This window comes from Medicago sativa, chromosome 5, assembly GCF_051527215.1.
Source record: "Medicago sativa cultivar Bolivia chromosome 5, Bolivia_mono, whole genome shotgun sequence".
Lineage (NCBI taxonomy): Eukaryota > Viridiplantae > Streptophyta > Magnoliopsida > Fabales > Fabaceae > Medicago > Medicago sativa.
Window position 1 is genome coordinate 43,809,320 of NC_140753.1, and position 22,463 is coordinate 43,831,782.

General features: G+C 31.3%; 2 protein-coding genes across 3 annotated transcripts; one reads left to right on the forward strand and one right to left on the reverse strand.

The window, feature by feature from the left end:
• The first annotated feature begins 10,380 nt into the window (after nucleotides 1–10,380).
• LOC146922303 (transcription factor TGA2.3-like) lies at nucleotides 10,381–14,987 on the forward strand. 2 transcript variants are annotated; one of them, XM_085715305.1, is made up of 11 exons: nucleotides 10,381–10,625; nucleotides 10,710–10,813; nucleotides 10,907–10,986; nucleotides 11,650–11,871; nucleotides 12,850–12,909; nucleotides 12,993–13,052; nucleotides 13,184–13,261; nucleotides 13,345–13,396; nucleotides 13,517–13,788; nucleotides 14,058–14,306; nucleotides 14,559–14,987. In XM_085715305.1, the coding sequence occupies exons 1-11, from the start codon at nucleotides 10,561–10,563 to the stop codon at nucleotides 14,703–14,705; spliced, it is 1,389 nt and encodes a 462-aa protein (XP_085571431.1). In that variant the 5' UTR covers nucleotides 10,381–10,560; the 3' UTR covers nucleotides 14,706–14,987. The 2 variants fall into 2 exon arrangements, with proteins under 2 accessions (XP_085571431.1, XP_085571432.1); XM_085715306.1 differs by having other exon boundaries at nucleotides 13,184–13,249.
• Nucleotides 14,988–16,907: 1,920 nt separating this feature from the next.
• LOC146922304 (uncharacterized) lies at nucleotides 16,908–21,050 on the reverse strand. Its single transcript, XM_085715307.1, has 5 exons — nucleotides 20,718–21,050; nucleotides 19,412–19,505; nucleotides 18,442–18,479; nucleotides 18,209–18,344; nucleotides 16,908–17,494 (listed from the first exon to the last, which is right to left on the reverse strand). The coding sequence occupies exons 1-5, from the start codon at nucleotides 21,030–21,032 to the stop codon at nucleotides 17,082–17,084; spliced, it is 996 nt and encodes a 331-aa protein (XP_085571433.1). The 5' UTR covers nucleotides 21,033–21,050; the 3' UTR covers nucleotides 16,908–17,081.
• Nucleotides 21,051–22,463: the final 1,413 nt, after the last annotated feature.

The window sequence follows — 22,463 nt, forward strand, 5'->3', positions numbered from 1 at the left end:
GTTTGAACAACAACACAAAAAAAAAAAACCTTTGAAAATATTTTTGATAAGGCCTCTTTAATATTTCCAATTACATTAATTATTTCTTTTGCCAACATACTATTGTTTATTTTGCATTTTTTCTTCAATCAACAATAAATACTATGTTGGAAACATAAATTAACTCTCTCTCTTAAGGATAAATTTGTAAAAAACAATAGTAATTATATACAAATTTAATATTGTTACTAACTTTCTTAATTCATCTGATTTTGGCAAAAAGATCCTATATTAAGAGACATTTTTTTCTTAAACAGTGCATCGGGTATTCATTAGCATTTTTTTCTTCCATATATAATATAGTTCAGATACATAACTTATTTTACTGAAAAAGTAAAAGTTGTTTATAAATGTGACCTAGACTAAGGGTTAAATGACTTTTTTTTTGTCATATTAACGAATGTTTAAGATACTTTTTAAGCATTCTTAATTAAGAAAATATTTCTTAAAAAAACAAAAAAAAAATAATTTTCAATGCATTAACTACATGAATTTTCATAAAAATTTACTTTTTAAAGTTCTTTAAGAGTGCCCGACATTTCTCTCTTTTTTTTTTTTATATATTTACAGGACAAAAGTATTTTAAATTTTGAAATTTGATGTCATAAAATTTAAAACTATAAACTCTTTAAATTATAAGGTTGGAGTCCAAAAATTTGTTTATAAAAAGGTAAACAAAAATTTGCCTAAATGATAGAGGATAACCTTCATTTAACCCAAAAAATAACGTAGTTATCTCCAATTTTCACCGAAAATAAGCTGCTTAAAATTGCATGTGCTATCTCTGGATTTGTCATGGATAGTTTTGTTATGTCAAGTGTTAGAAAAGTATGAAATGAATAATATATTTTATTAATTAAAGATGTTGGTCTGTATGACGAACAAGAAGGCGTACTAGCGGAGGGGCTATGTCCGAAGCTTGGAGTTCCTTCATCTTGAATTCTTCTTTGCTGTGTCTGAAGCTTGGATCCCCTTGAACTTGAGAAGTTAGAAAGACCCCCACAATTCACCTTAGAGGTGGAAAGAAATCCTTCTTTACCTTTGGACCCTTGATCCTCAACCAAGTTCCTTGAAAGAAACCAATGTACAATCCATATAACACTTTAGCAATCAATGACTCAAAATCTACAAAGAATCTTAGAAAAAGGTTTAATCTTAAGAACAAGTGGAGAGAGAGGTTTGAAGGCTCTAGAATGTTACTTGCAATTTTATTTAATGAGTTGGAAGATGTATGGGTATAGCTATATATATTCAGGAGTGATAAGTGCAATATTTTAGGTAAAAACAACGATATGATTCGATTCGGATAAAGTGTAATTCAATTCAGACATGTGTAAATGGTCATATCTGGAGCTATGAAGGTTGATTCAAACATTATTTAAATCGAATCAAAGCAATATATGAAGGTTGATATGAATCTAAGAACAATGATACGATTCAACAAGACAAAATACAAGAACATAGAGAAAACTTGATATGATTCAACAGTTGTGAATCGATTCAGACATGATACGAATCAAGAAGTTATGAATCGAATCAAATTGACATGACTTAACAAGTACACCATAGAATAAGAATGATATGTGATGAATCAATAATTAGTGTTTTTAATAGTTTATTTGAGTCTATTTTATTTAGATTTTATGTGTTTTTATTTCCTTTTTAGAACTATTTTACTTCAATTCCAAGTTATTTAATTTCAGGAACAAATATTTTAAAGATTTAGTCTTGGAGCAAAAGAAAGGAGATTTGGAGCTGATTCGGGCTATAAATATGAAGATTTTGTGCAAAAATATCAAGCATGGCCGCGCCGACAGCGGTGCGGCCACCCCATCAAAGTTTGAAGCTCATTGGCCAAGTCAGAGAGTTGGCACGGCTCGTGCCTCCAGCCACACGGCTGTGCCACCACCACAGCATCCCCTTTTGCTGCTTTTGCTTCTCGGACAGACAACCTATTTAGTTTATTTCTGACCTAAAGCCCATAGTTTCTTGTGGAGCATTCTATTGATGTATTTCTTGGGGCTTAGGTAGTTGTAGACTATAAATAGAGTAGCTTGCAAACATATTGAATCATCTCTAGTTCTTGGAAATAATAAGTGACAATTGGTTTCTTTGAAAAAAAGTTCAACCTTTATTTTATTTTATGTTCTTCTTCTTCTCTTCTATGTCTACAATGAACATGTGTGAGTAGACTCTTCTTGTCTTGAGATTGTTGGATGGGTCTAATGACCTAATCCTATCAAACCAAGCCTCAAACCCTAATTTTATGTAAATCTATTTTCTAATCTAATTCACCATTTTTATAATCAATAACAAATATTAATCGAAGGATCGAAAGATGAAGTTTAATAGTTGTTATTGATTAATCACAAATATCAAGCGAAGGATCGAAAGATGAAGTTTTGATATTGGAACAAGTGAAATTAGACAATGGTTGCGAAACATGAGAATAGTCTAGCAAACCTTGAGACAATAAAGTTTCGTGCTTCAAGGATTTCAGTAGCAATCAACCATGAGAATAGGCGTGGTTGCTAAAGAAACACACTCACTGAGACCGAAAGGAGATGTGATAGGCTAAAGAGAAACTTGTCTTTAGAAAATATGTCCAACATAAAGTTCTAGGTTTAGGGTTTGGCTTGTGAAGGATTTGTCACCATGACGAACCAATAATCGCAAGGCGCTTTTTATTATTATTTTCAACCGTTAAAAATCCCAACTTTTCAACTCAAACTCTCTTCTAATCATTGTTAAAAGTCAATTGAATTCATAACTCCCTGTCATAACGATACTCTTTTATTACTACATCGGTAAACCGTGCACTTGCGGATTTACCCTATCAATACGATTCAAGCTAATTTGAATACAATCAAGGCCTCAGATATAAAGGTTTTGCTACAAAATGAAACTTGAGACACAAGACACTTTGAAGAACCCTAAGAGCATAGATTTCTAGGTGATTCAACATGTGCTAAACAATATAAAAGGAACAATAAACATCATCAAATTATCTAGCATCCTAATCAAACATTATTAAAATAAGAACTATACTAAGGAAAACTTCATTCTCCCCCTTTTTGATGATGTCAACCCATTTTTGATGATGTTAGCCTTAGTTCCCCCTGAAACGTAGCATACAAGAAACCAAGCAAGCAACAAACAAAGAAAACATAGCTATGTGCAAAGTGTGAGCAGGGTAAAGCTTAGGAATAAGATGTTCATCATTCATAAACATGTTCTCTCCCCCTTTGACAACTTAAGAAAGAGATGGTAAACAATATTTTATAAAATAAAGGAAGGTGGAAAGAAAGAAGCATGCAATCACAGTTGAATACAAGCAAGCATGCAAAGATAAGTACAAAAGGAAGATATGCATGAATAACGACACCAATAAATATGGCAATATATAGCCCAAACCAATGAAGAAAACTTATATTGAGTGATTAGTACATAGAGAAATAGAGTTCTTACCACCTGAAGGACTTCAATGAATTGCTAAAATATCCATGGTTAGAAGGCAATAAATAACATTTGGTCTTGCTTATTTAAAGCAAGAGGTATCTAAGATGAGAAACTCTTGGCTGAACACAAGGATTTGCACCCTCTATTTGGTCACACACATATAAAAAGGAAAAAGTAGAAAAAATAATAATTAAATAATCATTCTTTTTTAAATGATTATAACATGTCCACTTTTTTGTGTGTGTGACCAAATAGAGGGTTCAAATCTTTGTGTCCACCTAAGAATTATTCATCTAAGATATCTAACTCCCTACGAATCTTGAGAAAAGAGTCAGATGGTAGTGATTTTGTAAAAATGTTGGCAAATTGACACTTAGTGTTAACATACTCAAAAGTCACATCGTTCTTTTTGACATGACCCCCTTTTTCACACGGCGTTTGCAAGAATGCGGTTTCATTTTTATTTTTTTGCGTTTTTAGTTGTAAATTTTTTTGTTTAATTATTTAATTTTTTCTATATTAAGTTTGATCGTGACACAAAATAATAAGAGTAATTTAACAAAAAAATAAAACTTATCTTGTAAATGAAATTCAAATCAAAACTCAGAAGTCCTCTAAAGCATGGATACTTCAAAACATAGTTTTAAAACTCAGCTCGGATCGGCCGGTCGAACCGGTCCGACCGTGAACCGGTGGGTATACCGAGTCGAGTCGCATTTTGGATCGGTTGTGCAATTAGACCGGTGAAAACCGGTAAGACTCGCTGAAAACCGGACAGAACCGGTGACTCGGCCGGTTTTCGAATCAAACCGGTTTTATAAATATTTATTCTAGAATTTGAAAAAAATTGCAGCTTGTGGGAATTGAACCATGTACTTCATGGTACATAACAAGGAACTTGACCACTGCACCATCTTGTCTGTTGGTATCAAGTTATGAATCAAACTATATATATTATACATCCGCATTTCTTCCTTCAAATTAACATATAATTCTTTTTTGCAAAAAGAGCACATCAATTTTTTAAAAGGAATAAGAGCACATCATTATTAAATATAATATAATATAATATAAATTTTGTCCAAATAGTAATATACAAATCAAATAATTTTTTTTTATTCAAAAAAAAATCAAATAACTTTTTTAGAAAATATACATATTATATTAATATTAATATTAACATATATGCAAAACAAAATTTACTTTCTCTCATCAAAATATAACTACAAATGTTGAAATCTATATTACACGTCGTTTTTAAGTTGTCGAGTCATCGATTCAATACGATTTAATATAGTTAAATACTTGTACTAATTTAACCTTAAGACCGAGTGATCTACCCGAGTTACCCGGTTTAATCCGGTTCAGTCATGCGGTTCAACCAATGACCCAGTGGTTCGACCATTGACTCAATGACCCAGTACACCTGCCGAGTCGATGACTGAGCCGAGTTTTAAAACTATGCTTCAAAATGGATGACGTACCGGTATCTGATACGTATCTTTCATCGATACCTGACCGATACGCTCTGATACGTATCAGAAGAGTATCTGGAGATTAAATTTTATTAAAAAAAAACAATTGTTTGATACTTTTCAAATACATCAGAGATACACGAGGGATAGACGGTGAAAAATTGATACGTGCGGGATATGTAATGAACCAAGTAGTATTGTTCTTTTTTTGGGATATATCATATATGTAATTGACTAATTGTCACTTTCATTATTATCAATATTATTATAATTATTTTTTTGTTGTTGTTCATTATTTGTTTTGTCTATTTTGGTTGTGTTGAAAACATTGATTGTCATGTAAAGACAATTTCATTGTTGTGCTTTATTGTTGTTCTATGTCTGTTTGATCTAGGTTTTATGTCTATTTTTTTTTTTTTTTGAATTTCATTCATACTGGTGGTTGAGGGCTAATAATGTCACTTTTGTTTATGGTTATTAGCAGTGGTGGTCGGACTCGTTGTCTTGTTTGGGTATTAGCTAACAACTTGTTTTTGTAATTATTTGACAGACATTCTGTATTTTAAGCGTCCTCTTTGATATGCCTTGTGCGAAAGAGACGTCTTTGTTTGCGTGAATATATATATATATATATATATATATATATATATATATATATATATATATATATATACACACACCATTTTTGCTTCTTCAAAAAAAACTGTCGTTAAAATTTAATTTTTTATTAAAGTATCCCGGCGTATCGTATCTTGAATTTAAAACTTTTCTCGTATCAACATATCGGTGTCGTATCAAGTATTCGTGCTTCATACATAACAGAAACTAAACACACACACACACACACACACATATATATATATATATATATATATATATATATATATATATATATATATATATATTTCAAAAGACTACCAAATCCACTCCAATTCCAAATGAGTCCTTAAATTTTTGAAATTAGAAATAATGAGACAAAAATCCTATAGAGCAAAATGAGAGATCCAAGTAAATCCCCTAAAAAAATTTAGGGTAAAGACCCCTTTTAGTCCCTGCAATATGAGCGAAATCCGGTTTTAGTCCCTGTAAAAAAAAAAGTTTAGATTCTGTCCCTGTCATTTGAGATTCTTCCACTTTTGGTCCCTCACTTGAACCAGTCAGCAGAATCTGCTGACGTGGCAGGGTGACTGTGTAATTTTTTTTATTTTTTATTTTTTTAATGGGGTACACGTGGCATTTTCGATTTTTTTAAAAAATAAAAAAACGAATTTTTTTTTTTTAAAATTATGAAAAAAATCTGAAAAATATTAAAAAATTATGAAAAAAATCTTAAAAAATTTAAAACGAAAAAAAATCTAAAATTTTTTATAGAAAATCTTAAAAATTTATAAAAATCTTAAAAAATTCTGAAAAAATCGTAAAAAATAATTAAAAAATAATGAAAAAATTTAAAACGAAAAAAATCTTAAAAAATTTATAAAAAATCTTAAAAATCTTAAAAAATAATGAAAAAATTTAAAAATTCTTAAAAATTTATAAAAATCTGGAAAAATCTAAAAAATTAAGGAAAAATAAAAAAATTCTGGAAAAATTTAAAAAATCTCGTAAAATGAAAAATAATGAAAAAATAAAAAAAAAATCTGGAAAAGTTAATATGTATCGAAATTTTCGAAAATTATGTATCGAAATTCTGAAAATTTTTGAAAAATATGTATCGAAATTCTGAAATTTCTGAAAAATATGTATCGAAATTCTGAAAAATATGGATTGAAATTCTGAAAATTTTTCGAAAATTATGTATCGAAATTCTGAAAAATTCTCGAAAAATATGTATCAAAAATCTGAAATTTCTGAAAAATATGTATCGAAATTCTGAAAAATCTGTATCGAAATTTTACTAGATTTTTTAAATTTTTCCAGAATTTTTTTATTTTTCCTTATTTTTTAAGATTTTTATAAATTTTTAAGATTTTTTTATAAATTTTCTAGATTTTGTTTTATTTTTTAAGATTTTTTTCGTTTTAAAATTTTTAAATTTATTTTTCTAGATTTTTTTCATTTTTATTAATTTTTCAATTTTCCTGAATTTTTTTATTAATTTTCAGATTTTTTTATTATTTTCCATTTTTCCAGATTTTTTTAATATTTTTTTTCAATTTTTTCATTTTTCCAGAATTTTTTTATTAATTTTCGGATTTTTTTTTCATTTTTCCAGATTTTTTTAATTTTTTTTAATTTTTTTAAAAAAAAAATCGAAAATGCCACGTGTACCCCAATAAAAAAATAAAAAATAAAAAAATTTACACAGTCACCCTGCCACGTCAGCAGATTCTGCTGACTGGTTCAAGTGAGGGACCAAAAGTGGAAGAATCTCAAATGACAGGGACAGAATCTAAACTTTTTTTTTTACAGGGGCTAAAACCGGAATTTGCTCAATATTGCAGGGACTAAAAGGGTCTTAACCCAAAAATTTATCATCAAGTAAATGAAATTCACGTGTTTGCTTAGCAAAGTATATGTTTTTGTTTTTCGAATGTGGCCGTTTTATCAAACCAAGTGATACGAAGCAATGAATCTGAATGGGTTCTTTTTAGATAGTTTTTTTTTTTAATTAATAAAATAACATATCAAAATTGTTATGCGACTTTGTTGAGTGGAAATTCAGCACCTTTATGCTTTTGATTACATGGAAAATGGAAAATAAAAGCAAAATGGTGTAGGTAGGTTAGGGTTTAGGAGTAGGAATATGAATAAAGAGGAGAAAACAGAAAAAAGAAGATGAAGGAGACGTCTTCTGGGGAAGAGATTGAGATGGTTATTGAACAGTGTGTGACTGTATCTGTATGATGTTGGGAAAATAAAATCCCGAGTCAGATAGCAATAATGGTTATTATTATGCTTATATTTTAACACCTCCCAATCCCATTACCTCTAATATATTATTGTAAATATGTTATTTGAACACACAAAAAATCCGACGTCTTATGTGAATAGGTGTGTTAGTCGGACTTACGCAATTCAAACATATTTTGCACGGATGGTGCTGATATGGATATCGATCATTGTTATTGATGTGTCTTGTAAATAACGAATGAAAGCATCAGTGGCGTGAGGTGTTCCGGTACGGTGGCGATGTAGTATTTATGGTGGAGTAAAAGGTGTTTGGAGGCACGTTAGCACTCCAACACTCAAGTCAGTGTAGAAAATGAGGTTTAATGTGTAAAAAAGTGTGGGAAATGAATTATAACTTAGGATGACGCGGAGACAACCTTATATAGGAGAAGGAGGCGCTAACGACTTCTGTGAAATGTGGCGCCTCATCAGGAAGCCGTTTGAGGCCACATGTATAGTGCAGGAAGCGCAGGGGCGTGCTTCAGTGCGATGGTATGCACCGGAACTAGCGTGCTCACTCGAGTCACAGTGTCTTGTTTCGAGGGTTTTGAGTCCACATATCTTCAGGGGATTGACACTCTAACTGATCCAGAACAGTTATAAATTAAAAAAATGTTAACAAGAGCTTATAAAACAGAAGTTAAAAAAATCGTGTTGAGGAATTGTATTAAAAAAAATGGTCTCTTTTAATCCAAAATTACTATTTTTAATTTTATTTAACTAATGGTCATATATCATTTACAATCATAAGAAGTTTAAATTTAGTTTAAAAACCACTATTAATTGACTCCCTCAAACCTAAAATTTATCCAATTCAAACATATTTTGCTTAAATAATTGAAAAATTAAGTAACTTTTATGAAACTCACTTTTTAATGTTTTTTTTTATTTGCACTCAACTTTTAATTTGACGAGACAATTATTTATTTAAGCTATTTTGATCATTTTTCTACTACCCACATTGTCACACCATGGTTCCTCCCATAAGATAAAAATAAAAATAAAGAATGGTTTATCAAACTTAGATACTTCTATTGAAGACACTCTTATGATACTTGTTAGTACAATCTCTAAAAGTTAAATGATACCTTGACAAATTAACTAGAATTGCTTAATTTAAAAAATAGATATTGAAATTTCAGACTTTAACAAATGAAAATGCTGACAAGTATTCATGGGATATTTATTTTTTATTTTTTGAGAGGACCATAAACATTTGTTAAGAAGTATCCTACAACTTATATAATCAACCATTTGTCAAAAAAAACTTATATAATCAACCTATTAAAAATGTAAAAAGTATTCTTTTTAATACAAAACCTAGCTTTTTAGCTTCCTTAATAAATACTCCAAAGTCACTAGTTAGTATAATCTATAATTTAGAATCAAAATTATGGTTGACAAAAATAGAAAATGAATAGTACAAGTCTTATTATTAGATAATTTTTTTTAAAAGAAGTTAGATGATTATATTTAGACACTTCTACTTTTCATACACTCATTTAATACTATATTTTCCTTCCATCTCTTTTCTTTTATCACATAATTAACATATTTAAATAAAAAACACATTTTTATATGTGTGTTTAAATGGTCTGCCCCAAAGACTACCTCTTATCACACTACTCTTTCTTTATATCTCAAGGTATAAATGAATATTTGGATGTCTTTGCTTATTACAATATTAAAAGGGTAATAATCACTTTGATTTTGGGAAGTGTAATGAGTAATCGCAATAATTATTTAATGTATCAAAATTTTAAAATAATATTTGATTGTGCACCCTGTTAGTCAAAATAATTTATGATGTTAAAATAATCTACCAATACTCATAATAACTCTTCATATATAAATTGAAATAATAATAAAGAAGTATATTGAAGGACTGATATGACAATATTAATAAAACATTGTAATATCAAGAATTATTTTGACTACCAAAATGTATAATCAATGATTATTTTAAAATTTTGATTGATTGAAAAACTATTGTTACTACTCGTTACATATTCACATACCAAAATAATTATTACCCTGTTAAAAAGTTAAGTTTAATAGTACTCCCTCCGTCCCGGAATAGTTGACCCATTTTCTAAAAAAAAAGTGTCCCAAAATAACTGACTCATTTCAATTTTCAATACAACTTTCATCATTTCCAATACAATATAATACTAAATAATACTACTTTTATCATTCCCAATACAATATATTCCACTTTCCCCTTTATTTATACCCTTTTCTTAATCTGTGTGAAAAACCAAAGTAGGTCAATTATACCGGGACGGAGGTAGTAGTATATATTTTCATTCATGTCATTTTTAAACAATTATTATCACATCATTCTATCACTTCACTTCTTATTCTTATTTTATTCCCGGTATATTTCTCACTTTTTCCTAGGCGTATATATCCTTGATTCCTTGTATTAGCAACTGTTACAAAAAAATCTAGGTTCAAAATATATTATTAAAAAAAGAAAAGTACTAATACAAATCAATACGCAATCCTCTTCTTAAAGATACATTAAGATTTTCCTTCACTTCTCATAAATCTTCTGATTCTTCTCTCTTGGTTATGCTGCTGCTTCTGTTTCTTTGGTAAAGACAGAAACAAGAACCTCTCTCTCTCTCTACGTTATGTGTGTTATGTTTTAGTATAGAAAACATTCTTAACACACATTATCAATACAATAGTTATGCAAAGCTTCAAAACAGCTCAATCAAACTCTCAACTCTATTGCCACCAACCCTTCTTGCTTAGGTATGTTTGTCTTGTGTTTTTGTTTTTGCATTCTCTTGTGATAAAAATGGTTCATGCTGTTTTGGTTTTTGATGAAACAAACAGAGGAGAAGACATAAACAGAAACACAATGCGTTTTTCTGATATTGGAGACTTTCATAATTCATCTCCTTTCTTTCCACAACAAGATGCTGTTGATTTAACTTCAAGTAACTTTCTCTTCTTTTACATGTGTTTGTATAGAAAAACTATATAGTATAATTTTATTTATTTCTAATTTAAACTGTTTTTTTTTTTTGCAGGTTGCATGTTTAGTAGTGTAAAGTCGAACAATGTTGTTATTGGTGGTAGTAACATGCAGTATGGGACAACAATTAACATGGTTCATCATCCTCTTTTCTCTCTTAGCTTTTTAGTTCTTAACATAATTTTATTTTAGTCCCTTTGAAAAAATGTAACATAATTAAATTTCTGAGAAAGGATTGTCCACAAATTGTCCTTTAGAATCATTAACTCTTACACTTTAGGTGCTACCTCGGTGAAACGAGTTTAACATTGTAACCTCAAAGTATAGTGTTCAAAATTCAAATTCCCTCTGAGACGGTTGTAAAATGATTATTAGTGTAACACTAGGAAGAATTTATCTTGATTCTGTAATTTTCATGAGGTGTAAAAACAGCCACTTGTGTAAAAATAGGGTAAGCTGCTTACAATACACTAAATGATGGGACCCTTTCCTGGACCCTGCGTATGCAGGAGCTTTAGTGTACCGGGTTGCCCTGTAATTTTCATGAGGTGTTAGCTCGGTTATTAGAGCTTGGCCTTGTAAGCTGAAGGAGCGATGTTCAAATCCCTCTCGGAGATAGTTGTAAAATGATCATACAATACCACTTTATTAATTAATAATAATAATAATTTATCCTTCCCTAATTTTATTAAAAAAAAAGACTTAATAAACTGGGTTTCGCAATTTTTAGTCACCCTAGCGAGTAATAGTGTATCCTTATGTTTTGCGTCTGATTAAGCTTTATTTGTGTTTTCATAGAATGTTGGGTCTGCAGAGATTGCTTCAAATGGTGCAGGGTGTTCGGATGCAGGGCTGCAGCAGCAGCAGCAGCAGCTGATGTACAACAAGGGAATAGCTTCCTTGCCTTTGGGAAATTGTCATGTTGAGAATTGGGCTGATTCTGGCGTGGCTGATAATAATAGCCAACAGACTGATGATACTTCCACTGATATTGATATCGATACCGATGATAAACACCAAGTGAGTTACCCAGGGGCGGACTTGTTTGAGACAGGGTGTGGCAATAGCCACACCAGCCCAGCCCAGTGTTTTTTTTTATTTATTTTTTTATAAAAAAATTGATCTAAACAGCCGGTCCAGTCCAAACACTCACGTTTTCCCTTTATCCCCCTTTCTAATTTAAACACCCAAAATAGTAGTCAATTTATAATTTGAAATTTATCCCGAGGTCACAGGCACGCTTAATGTCAAGGCTTAAAAATAAAAATTGAATAGTCAAGACACTAAGAAATATCAACTTTCATTGTGCAAAGCTTGCGGAAACAAACAAGTACACTATCTTTGATCTTTGATGTGGTGTACAAACCTTTGAAGTTAGTTCAGATTTTGACGGTGGCAACTGCACACATGTTTTCTCAGCTATAAAATATGTCAAGAGTCAATAAGTAAGAAAATGGGTGACTTCCTTAAAAAAAAGGTGATTCAATGATTAAATGTCTGTCTTGTAACATTTATAGAAAAATTTGCTCTTAGAACAGTTAGCAACGATATATATATTTTTTTTTGAGGGAGTTAGTAATGATGAATTTTAGTTTAAACAAATGGATAATAGTTTTTTTTTTTTTTTTTTTTTTTTTGTAATTTTGATTGTTACAACTATTTTTAATATATTTAGTATTATTTAGTTATGAACAAAAAAATTTAGTCCCACTGATATTTTATGTCCAGATCCGCGCCCCTGCGCCCCTGGAGTTACCTCTCCATTTCTCATACATGTTTTGCTTTTAACAGATTACATTACCGATACAAACAATACAATAACTCAATTTACATTTTAGTTTTGTTTTATTCATGCTTTTGTTGTGTTAGAAATTTGCCTCATTTTTAAATACTCGTGTATACACGAGTATCTTTTTGATATTTTGTGAAGATGTTTCTTTTAGATGAGTTGTGTCTGTTTTGCTGACATCTGATAGCGGTTTTTTAACTTTATGTTAGTCCAATAGAGGAAACGGTCACTCTAATAATCAGACCAAGTTCAGAGCTGAAGATCACAAGGTTTTTGTTCTTGATTATTTCTTTGCTATAACATGTATTAACATTTTTGATCTAGTTCCTGATTTGGATGCTCTTTTTTCTAGACCCTTCGCAGACTTGCTCAGAATCGCGAGGCGGCAAGGAAGAGCCGGTTACGGAAGAAGGTAAATGGTCTCGATGGAAATATGGGATTACCTTTTGCATATGTATCTATATTTTTGTTGTAGACCAAGGGGTTACTGAATTCAAAGGATAGTTAAGCTTTAATGATATATATGGATGTTGGTTTTAATAGGCATATGTACAACAGCTCGAGAGCAGTCGAGTCAAGCTTATGCAATTAGAGCAAGAGCTTCAACGAGTACGTCAACAGGTGCATCAAGTTGTTGATTTCTATTTCCAGTTGATGTTTATGTACAATTTTTTTTTTCCTCATGGTTGTGAATTTTAATGCAGGGCATGTGTATTGCAAATCCTGGAGATCAAGGTCATTCTTCTGTTGGAAACGGTAATGAATTGTGGGTGAATAAAGCATGATGCATATATTTTTTACATATACATCAATGTACATCTAAATGATTCTTGTATTACGCCCACCGTGTTGTGATAATGTTTATTGATCATTCAGGTGCTCTAGCATTTGACGTGGAATACGCCCATTGGGTTGACGAGCATCAACGTATGCTCAATGATCTAAGATCGGCGTTAAATTCTCAAATGGGAGATAATGAATTGCATCTGCTTGTCGATGGTGTTATGGCACATCATAATGAGTTATTTAGATTAAAGAGCATAGGGGCAAAGACTGATGTATTTCACATGCTCTATGGGTTATGGAAGACACCAGTAGAAAGATTTTTTATTTGGCATGGTGCATTCCGTTCATCTGAAATTCTCAAGGTGACTGAACAATTTATAGTGCGTTTTTTAATTGGAGAATGAGGAAATTATTATTAATTAAATTGACATTAACGATTATTTTACAACTGTTTCGAGAAATTTTGGACCTTTTCCCTTGTGTTATAAAGTCAAGCTCTTATTGATGAGCTGTCACCTCATAGTCAATTCAACAGTACTTCATTTGCAAGTAACTTGATCACTTGCGTAGAACCATATAATTAATTATTCTTAATTTGTTGATTCTCATATTTGTTTCGTTTATAATTCAGATAGTAAAGAACCACCTCGAGCCGTTAACTGAAAATCAGTTGATGGGAATTTGTAGTCTTCAGCAGTCTACTCAGCAGGCTGAGGATGCTTTATCTCACGGCATGGAAGTATTGAAACAATCTCTTTTAGAGATACTTTCCTCCACACCCTCAGTATCCGGTACAGGTTCCGGAAATGTATCTGATTACATGGGCCAGATGGCATTTGCAATGAACAAGCTTGCACTCCTGGAGGATTTCCTTCACAAGGTAAAATAGATATGCAGTTAATCTTTCTATGCTAAGGGATCTAAATTTTATTATCTCGTAATCTCTTAAACCTTGATGAATGTGAAAAATAGACATATGATGTTCAAACCCTAAGTTACCGTCTTCATGTGAATTTTTTGTTTAACCGTATTCCTACTCCAGTATGCCCTTCCCTTCTCCGCCAAGTAGTTCAAATACATGGTTTTATCGTTTTCAAAAGTTTATAAGTATTGTTGTCATGCTTGTTTTTAGGCTGACCTCTTGAAGCAAGAAACTCTGCAACAGCTGCAAAGAATTTTGACGACACGTCAGACTGCAAGGGCTCTCCTTGTCAGAAATGATTACATTTCAAGACTACGAGCACTTAGTTCGTTATGGTTAGCACGCCCAAGGGAGTAGGGGTGGACTTGCATTATTAATATAATCATCAAGATCTAGGCTATGGTGCATTTCCTATGTTTCCTCCATATTAATTGGCTGTTTATGTTAACTTTGTAATAGAAACTCAGTCATTAATAATCTGTTATAATCTCTTATACTGAGAAGAAACCTTATAACTGGTAGCTACTGATCTAATTTTCCTTAGAAGATAGGTTAGTGGCACATATTTTTAACCGTTGAGATATTTTGTATATTAATGCACATTCAAGCTGCTATATTGAAAGTTTAGGGTTCCAATTACTTCTTGTGTTTTCTGTCAAAGTTCATAGCATAAATGAACATCAATTTTACTCCTTCACCAACAACAATTAGGTAAATTTGCAAAATAGACATGACTCTTTTTTCAACTACATATCTGCACAGCTTCAATACTTCCTAGTAATTTACTAATTACTTCCATAATATCGCAATTTCACAATGTGTTCTGGAAATTTCATGAATGAATGTTTACTCCTTGACTTCATGTACTGCTAGTTCTGTTTGATCTAGAAAATTCAACTGTTATGACATATTATTATTGGTATGCTATAAAGCATAGACACTCAGATTAGGTGTGTTCCAGTGTCGGACACGTGTTGTATCTGACAGCGACACGATACGGATACATAACCATTGAATTATGTGATTTTTTCAAATTATTAGGAGTGTCGGCGTGTCTGTGTCATGTCTGCTATTTGTGTCCATATCCATGCCTTATAGTTGGCATGTAATATGTTTGGTTTGATTCCATAGTAGTGTGAAACACATTCGGTCACCTGAATTTAAGATTGCTACGTTTTCGTCATTTAATTAACATAGTCATATACTGCGTTGCATTTAATCAATTAAAATTAACATAAACAATTAACAAATATGTACTGATTCAACGGCAAAACAAAAAAAAACTTGTAGATATAACATAAACAACTAACAAACATGTAATTGATTCAACAGCAAAACAAAACAAAAAAACGTGTAATTGATTAAACATTTCCAGCTAAACAATTAATCATCAATAAAATAATTTAGTAAGTAGCTTAATCCTTAATCTAAATTCACTATAATAGCTTACTACATGTCTTCTTCTTCTTGTGTGTCGTCTATGCGTTGCACTATTACATTGGTATGATGCGCCCCACCAAAAAAAATTGGAATCACAATAGTAGAGGAAGGTGCATTGCTGCTGCTCCGATTACTTAATTTTGAAAGGAATAATCACCAAATAGCGGAAGACAAGGATTATAAACGAGAACGAACTTCCACTGTTTTGAAATCATTTATGAAGTTTGTTCAATAAGCCTGTTAAATTGCTCAATTGGCCAGGTTGTAACTACCGATGATCATTTTTGTGTGTAAAACCCAATCAGGTTGTAGCCTCTGAATGATTATTCTTCTGAAATTGTGAGCAATTTGAGGGGTTTATTGAACAATCATACTCATTTTTAGGCTAGGTTTTCTAAAGGATTAAAATATGAAGCTATCCCATATGTCCTAGAGGTTAGATAAACTGGTATGGTGTGGAAGTTGTTTTTAGCGTGTACTTTGTCTGTTTCTTCAGCTCATTTCTTTAGATGGAGCAGTTGTTTTGGTATGGGTTGTACATGTTTTTCCCATTCACTTCTGATTAGGACTAATAACCTAATCAATTAGGTCAGGAGAAAGCATCTCTAGACCAAAGTTTAAGCATCTAAAACTCTATCTAAACAATGAAACTCTCAGCCACACTATTCACAGACGCAAATAAGGCCTAAATACCAGCAAATCCAGGACAAGGGTGTTACATTTGGCTTGTCTTCTACAGTTCCAGAGTACTTGGATTGTAGGTAGGTCACAGCATTTTTGTAAAGATGTGATTCTGCTTAGAGAACATAATGTTTCATGAGTACTTGAGTGTCAATAGACAGAAATCTTTGATTGACTTGAACTGAATAATAAACAATGTCCATTGAGTAAACATGATCCTCGTATGTTGGTAAAGACTACCATGATGTTTTACTAGTATTTGACTTAAGTGCCATCTTTCATACTTATAAAAACAGAGTTCTTCAAGGCAGCAGAAACAACATGGTTGTGTTGCTTTAAGCAACATTCTCTACGCACTTAACTACAATCTTTCTCTTTGAATGATACATTTAATCTGGTAAATCTTTTAGTTATTATTAAGATAATAAATGACAAATATTTAAGACAAAATAAATGAATTATCCAAACAAATCCCTCATCCGGGGATTCTTGACGAATCTTTAACACGACTATCCCTACCGAGAAATCGATACACGAAACTGTTTGGTTTCTCAAATATGTTCAGAGAGATCAGTTATTACTACAAAGTAAAGTAATCAATTGACCCCAAAGTTATACCTCTTTAGGCTCCAAGCAAAGAAGATAAGCCATTAAGCCAACAACCGGCACATATCTAAGATACTTCACTACTGCAACCTTATTTTGCTGAACATTCTGTAGGTTGTCACCAATCAACCAAGGCTGAAAAATCGTATAAAGACATATATCCCATATGAAGGCGTAAGCCAGCCTTTCTGAACCAAGATAACCAACCAAGTACTCCCATCTGTCTACTATGCCACCAAAATTTGCATCCATTCGACCAAAAAGAGCCCACAATAGAGATATAAGACATATGCCCCCACCAATAAGTCCAACAAGAGGAGCACCGTTTGTCATAACAGAACCCAATTTTGAATTTTTGATTGGAGCATTGTCATCGTCGGCATTATTCATTCGGATAGCCATGTATGGGATCAAAAATGCTGTCATCACAAAGGGAAGTTATGACATGTGATATAATTACATTGCATCATAAATATTAAATATATCATGTTGTCAATTGAGAATCACAGAAAATAGCTTTTACTCAAATTCCGCTATACTACAATCTATGATGCAGGTACAATACCGGGCACGAGATATGGTATTTTTAGAAAAGTTAGAGTTTTATTCTATAATGTAACATTCTTTCAAAAAAAAAAAAAAAAATTCTATAATGTAACATGAGAGACAAATTGTTCAATTCACAACAAAACATTACTATAAAAGTTTAAAAAATTGAAATTTTGTTAAGTTACAACAACAAAGAAACTTAAATACGTAAATAGTATTATATTTATTATATTAATATATGAGAAAACAACAGATTTCATTTGAAATAGGATTATGAAGAAAAGGAGTACTACAAGCACTGTACGCGTACCAATGCTTCAGAGGATACAATGCTATAGAACTGCTATAGGCTATAGCTTCTATTTGACAATACTTTGCATTAAATTGTGTATTGCAGAACAATAGCAATTCGTTAAAATTCCGTTATACTATAGCATCGCTGTTTGGCAACACAGAAAATATAAAGGAAAAGTAAGCTGAGATTAAAGCACTAATAGACGATAGACCTTTTTGATGCTAGAAATATACTCTTCTATGTAGGTAATCAAAAGACTAGTCAATCAAAAGAGTTATACGAAACATACTATTTGTGAGGAACATTTGCAGTCCCCATAGTACGTCAAGAGACCCCTTGTATCTATCTCTCTTACGATCTGTGAACAGTAAAGGGGCAAACATGAATGTCCATCCAATCACAAAGTTGAATAGTCCTTCTGACATCTGAAGCAAGAAAAATTGTCCAACATCAGGGAAATTGTTTCATCAAATGGAGTGTATGTTGTACCAAATCATATGTTACTTGTACAGTGACACTTACAGGATGAAGAACTGGGGCATCAATCAGACGAATGCCAACTACTCTGCCAAAACCGTCAAAACAGAAATCATTGAATTGCAAAGCAAAAATTTTCTTCAAAAACCAGAACAGTGTATATATTCCTCATAATTCTCAAAAAAATCATAACAAGTTTGATAAGTACGTTAAAGGATTATATCAATTGGGTTATCACATATACAAATAGGGATTTAGCTGGATGACCAAATGATAGAGAGCAAGACGCAGAACATGGTCCCTAGATCAATGTAGAGGTAGAATATCAAGCACTGATTCTTACCAGCGTGCGCTCATTTGTCTGATATATATGCACACATGTAACGAAGAGTGTGGAAACTTTTCTTACCTTATTTCTGTTTGTATAGACTATTCTTATTCCCTCTATCTAAATTCCATTTCTTCTTTTTTAATTTTTTCTGTGTCTGCTTTCTCAAGAAATTAAGGTATTCAAATCATCTATGAATTCAAATTGTACACGTATTATTATAAATTCACAAGGTTGAGAGCCAATTTCTCAAGCAATTAAGGACCAAGTTCAGTCTTTTATTTGGGTAATTCAGGTATACTATGTCCCTCTGTTTACTAAATTGAGTCTCCAGAACTACAAATCAGTATAATTGCTTTAATCGTACCTTTACAGGTTCCCCTTTATCCTACTCTTCTATCATAACACTTAACGAAATCAAAGAAAAAGAATCCTATCAAACAAACCGGAGGTACATTTCTAAAATACGATTCCGCTCTCGGTATTTTTGCCAAAAGAAAGAGGATAAAAAATAGAAACATGGTAAAAAAAAACAGTCTATTGACAAATATGAAAATAATGGAAGAAAAGGTTAAATCACGAGCATGTCAGTTATTCCTAGCTGACAGTTGAATGCTCTGTGCTGGAAACAAATGAAATCAACTTAAACATTATTGATTAGGTGTAAAGAGAAATAGGACAACATACCAAGATTCACGAATGGCAAGATGAAAAAGAAATTAAGAGAAAGACCCACAAGAGAGTTGACTGTCTCTGAACTGATAGCCCATAATGGATCTCCCTGTCAAAATTCAAGAAAAAAATCATATATCAAAATCAAAGCTATGCAAATTTATCGGGGGTGAATTTCAACCTTTTTCAAAACATCAAGTTCATCAAGGCATTGCTCATAGATTAATTTGTTCCCTGGCCAATTACATAATGGTATGGCTGAATGCAACAATTATCATATGGTTGAAGTTAACCTCTCTATACTGTCACAAGTTTATCTTCCACCCCAGTTTCAGGAGCATGCAAGCTTTCGAAACAGCCATTTATCTCATTAACAGATTACCCTTTATCTCTTACAACAATTTCATTCCTCTAAATACTTTATTAAATCAGAAACCTTATTACTCCTTTTTTAGGATGTTTAGGTGTGCTTGCTATCCCCCTGCTGAGATCTTAGGTTTCTCCTTTTCATATTATTGATCGTGACAGTGTTGCTATTGATTCAGCAGCTATCTAGACCATTATCACAAATGCATCAGAGGCATTACTCTAACCTCATAGTTCATGGAAACGGTTCCAACCTCCAGTCCGTACGTAGTAATGTTTTTAAGAGGTATTTTCCACGTTGAGTTTTATGCGAGTCATTGCAATTTCTTCATTAACTAAAAGGTGCCTTAGTGGGGTGAGCAGAGTGAGTGTTTATAAACTATCATCAGCCTCAATTCTCAAGCAATGTACTTTTTTGGCATATCCCAACAGTAGCGATGGTCTAGGTTATGACCTAAAGAGTATGTCAGCACTCGTGCATGTCCGAGGCATTCCCTCTAGCAACAATGTTCGACCTCAAGTATGCACCACTTTTTGAGTTATTGTCAAGTTGAACCCTCACACTTTTATCTTTAGTTAAAAGGCGCCGAAGTGAGTTGAAGAGAGAGGGTACTATGTCATGGTTTTTCTGAAGCAGTATAACGGTGCGTTTGACCCGACATTTTTTCCCTCCTCTTCTCCTTAAATGGAGAAGCCAGACCAAACATTTTTTTGGCAAAATTACAGTTTTAGCCCCTAAACTTAATTTCATGTAACAGTTTAGTCCTTTATCTTTTTTCATTTCATTTTTGTCCTTTTGGTTCATTTGCATATGAATTTTCAACATATCAAGACACAAGAAACCACATGAGCTATATAATTAATTCAAGAAAGCACAACCAATTTCAACACTAACTAAAAATAACAATAGCAACATGAAAGTATGAAACAGAACAAAAAAAGAAAGAGGACCTACAGGAGCATAAGGAAGCAAGAAGAGCCACAAAATATATACAACCTCAGCACCCCACAACCCAATTTGGAGAACTCTCCTTAGATTCTCATCTCCCTCTTTCTCGGATGTGGCTAACTCTGTGGATTTGCGTCGACCTGCTGAGCACAAGTGGGTTCTTCTGGAATTGGAAAAAATGAGTGGTTTTGCAGAAGAGAGTGAATTGATGGAGCTGAAAGGTTTTGGTATGTGCCATTGGAGATGATAGAGTGATGATTTTGAGGCCAAAGGTGAATGGAAGGAACACAGCAATGTTGGAGACATCGCTGTTGTTGTCATCGTTATTGTTTGGTCATTGCGATTCAAAGTTACTTCAGTGTAATGTAACCACAGAATGTAGATCAACGTCCAATGCCATTTTTGTAATTCTAACTTTAATTACGGCTAAATTCGGCAAAAAGATTAATTTTGTTAAAAACATATAAAATCTGCCATAGACATGGTGAAAATATTTAAATTGTTTTTGCATATAAAATAACAAATTTTTTTTTTAAAAAAAAAGCTAAAATTGATTAGGCTTAAATGCACTTTTGGCCCCCTATGTTTCAAATAGTTGCGATTTTGGCCCCCTAAGAAAAAAAATGGATATTTTGGCCCCCTATGTTTTGTTTCTCTTTTGGTTTGCTGAAAAGTCAATAAAAAAATCGAAAAAATCAATTTTTAAATAAAATAAATGAAAAAAATAATAAAAAAATATTAAAAAATTCTGGAAAAATGAAAAATAATAAAAAAATAAAAATTTTCCAGATTTTAAATTAAATAAATGAAAAAAAATCCAGAAAATCAATTTTTAAATTAAATAAATGAAAAAAAGAATAATAAAAAATTAAAAAATAATGAAAAAATTCGAAAAAAATAATGTCAAATTTTCCAGATTTTTTAAAAAACGAAAAAAATAATGAAAAAATATTACAAAAAAATGAAATAAATTCTGGAAAAATGAAAAAATAAAAAAAATTTAAAAAACGAAAAAATATTACAAAAAAATGAAATAAATTCTGGAAAAATGAAAAAATAAAAAAAATTTAAAAAACGAAAAAATATTACAAAAAAATGAAATAAATTCTTGAAAAATAAAAATATTAATAAAAATGATTAAAAAAACGAAAAAATTTTTGACAAAAATTCATGGACAACATTCATTTCCCTAAAGAAGAAATATGTACCAAATTTGTGGCCAAGTTGTATTCTCGTTGGTGTTTTTGTGTATACTTTTTTCGTTTCCTTGCACCTTTAGAATGTCAAATTTTCAACATTAGAAAATTCTGGAAAAAATTTGAAAAAAATTCTGAAAAAAATAATGTCAAATTTTCCAGATTTTTTAAAAAAAATTCCGTATTTTTTTCGAATTTTTTAAAAAATCTGAAAAATTTGACATTATTTTTTTCGAATTTTTTCATTATTTTGTATTTTTTTATTATTCTTTTTTTCATTTATTTAATTTAAAAATTGATTTTCTGGAATTTTTTCATTTATTAAATTTAAAATCTGGAAAATTTTTATTTTTTTATTATTTTTCATTTTTCCAGAAAATTTTAATATTTTTTTATTATTTTTCATTTTTCCAGAATTTTTTAATATTTTTTTATTATTTTTTTCATTTATTTTATTTAAAAATTGATTTTTTCGATTTTTTTATTGACTTTTCAGCAAACCAAAAGAGAAACAAAACATAGGGGGCCAAAATATCCATTTTTTTTCTTAGGGGGC